Raw genomic sequence first — 1,220 nt, 5'->3', positions numbered from 1 at the left:
GCTTAATAATGAAAAAATTTTCAGTGCTACAAAGAAATAGAAGAAGTTTCAACCAATTTAAATGACCAATCTAACATAAAAAAAACAAAAACAAAAATACCTGAACTGTAGAATGTTTTGAAAGAAAAGTGATTTTATTACTCTCAGATATGCGGGTACACCAAAAAGTTTATGGAAAAATAAAATTAAAAGACAATACGAATTTTTCCATGAACTTTTTGAAGTACCCTCATATATATTTTAGCTCTAAAAATTTTCTGCTATGAAGGGTTTTAAGGAAAGTTATTTGGCTTTTAAGATCAGAAAAGACCCATCTATAATTAATTGGCATCCCTGTGCATATACTCATGAATTTTAAGGATTACATGACAATCCTTAAAAACTGTGCTTTAACTGATTAAACAAGCCCTAGAAAACCTTATTCATGTTACTAATTTACTTAATAAACAACTCTACACCAAGGAAAGGTAAGTTTTAGCACACTTTTGCCTTAATCGCTGCAAATCCAAATACATGCAGATTTTTTATGGATTACAGGTTATTAAAATGATGGGGGCACTAATTAGCCTCCCCTCACAACTAACTGCCTTTTATGATTTCTAAGAAAGAATCCTGAAGTGATGGTAGCTAAGTCCAAATGACAGTAGCCAAATATTGTTGAGGTGAGGCCACAGTTACTTACTGTCACTGAGGGTCCAAGCGGTGAGATCTTCACTCCACTCCCCCTGGGCCTTGGTGTTGACTCTGGCTCGGACTATGTACTGCTCCCGGGGATGTAAGTTGTTAAGCAACACGGAAGTCAAGTTGCCTGGCACTTTAATATTTTGCTGATCGCTTTTTACTTGCACAGACCTCCTCTCTACTTCGACATAAAAATCATCTTCCGAGGTTGGAAATATTGGTTGCCAGGTCAAATTTAGAGTGGTCTGACTTTTTGGTAGGAGACTGAGACCTCTTGGAGGAGGGAGTCCTAGGAGAAACCAGAAAGATTATTATTTTTACACAGGTTGGAGGTAATGACAGCCCCAAAGTGCTAACGTTGGCTTCTAAAATAATATGCAACCTCACAATCTAGCAAAGATACACAAGCTAGCAGCCACATGATACTACTTTTTTCCTACCAAAATAGCAAATCTTTAAAATATTTCTAATACGTACTTTAAGAAATTTTAATATAGCTGTACAACCCCATTAGAGAACAGCTTGGGAATATTTTTTTT

General features: G+C 35.7%; 1 protein-coding gene across 1 annotated transcript in view; it reads right to left on the bottom strand.

Annotated features, from left to right (window-relative positions):
- Positions 1 to 1,220, bottom strand: part of TEK (TEK tyrosine kinase, endothelial) — a 71,496-nt gene that overhangs the window by 29,773 nt on the left and 40,503 nt on the right. The window contains exon 11 of the mRNA XM_008569905.1: positions 683 to 970. Coding sequence (XP_008568127.1) covers positions 683 to 970 — 288 coding nt within the window. The remainder of the gene's footprint in view (positions 1 to 682; positions 971 to 1,220) is intronic.

This window comes from Galeopterus variegatus, unplaced genomic scaffold, assembly GCF_000696425.1.
Source record: "Galeopterus variegatus unplaced genomic scaffold, G_variegatus-3.0.2 Scaffold543, whole genome shotgun sequence".
Classification (NCBI taxonomy): domain Eukaryota; kingdom Metazoa; phylum Chordata; class Mammalia; order Dermoptera; family Cynocephalidae; genus Galeopterus; species Galeopterus variegatus.
Note: the sequence above shows the minus strand (reverse complement) of the source record. Positions and strands in the feature narration are given on the sequence as shown.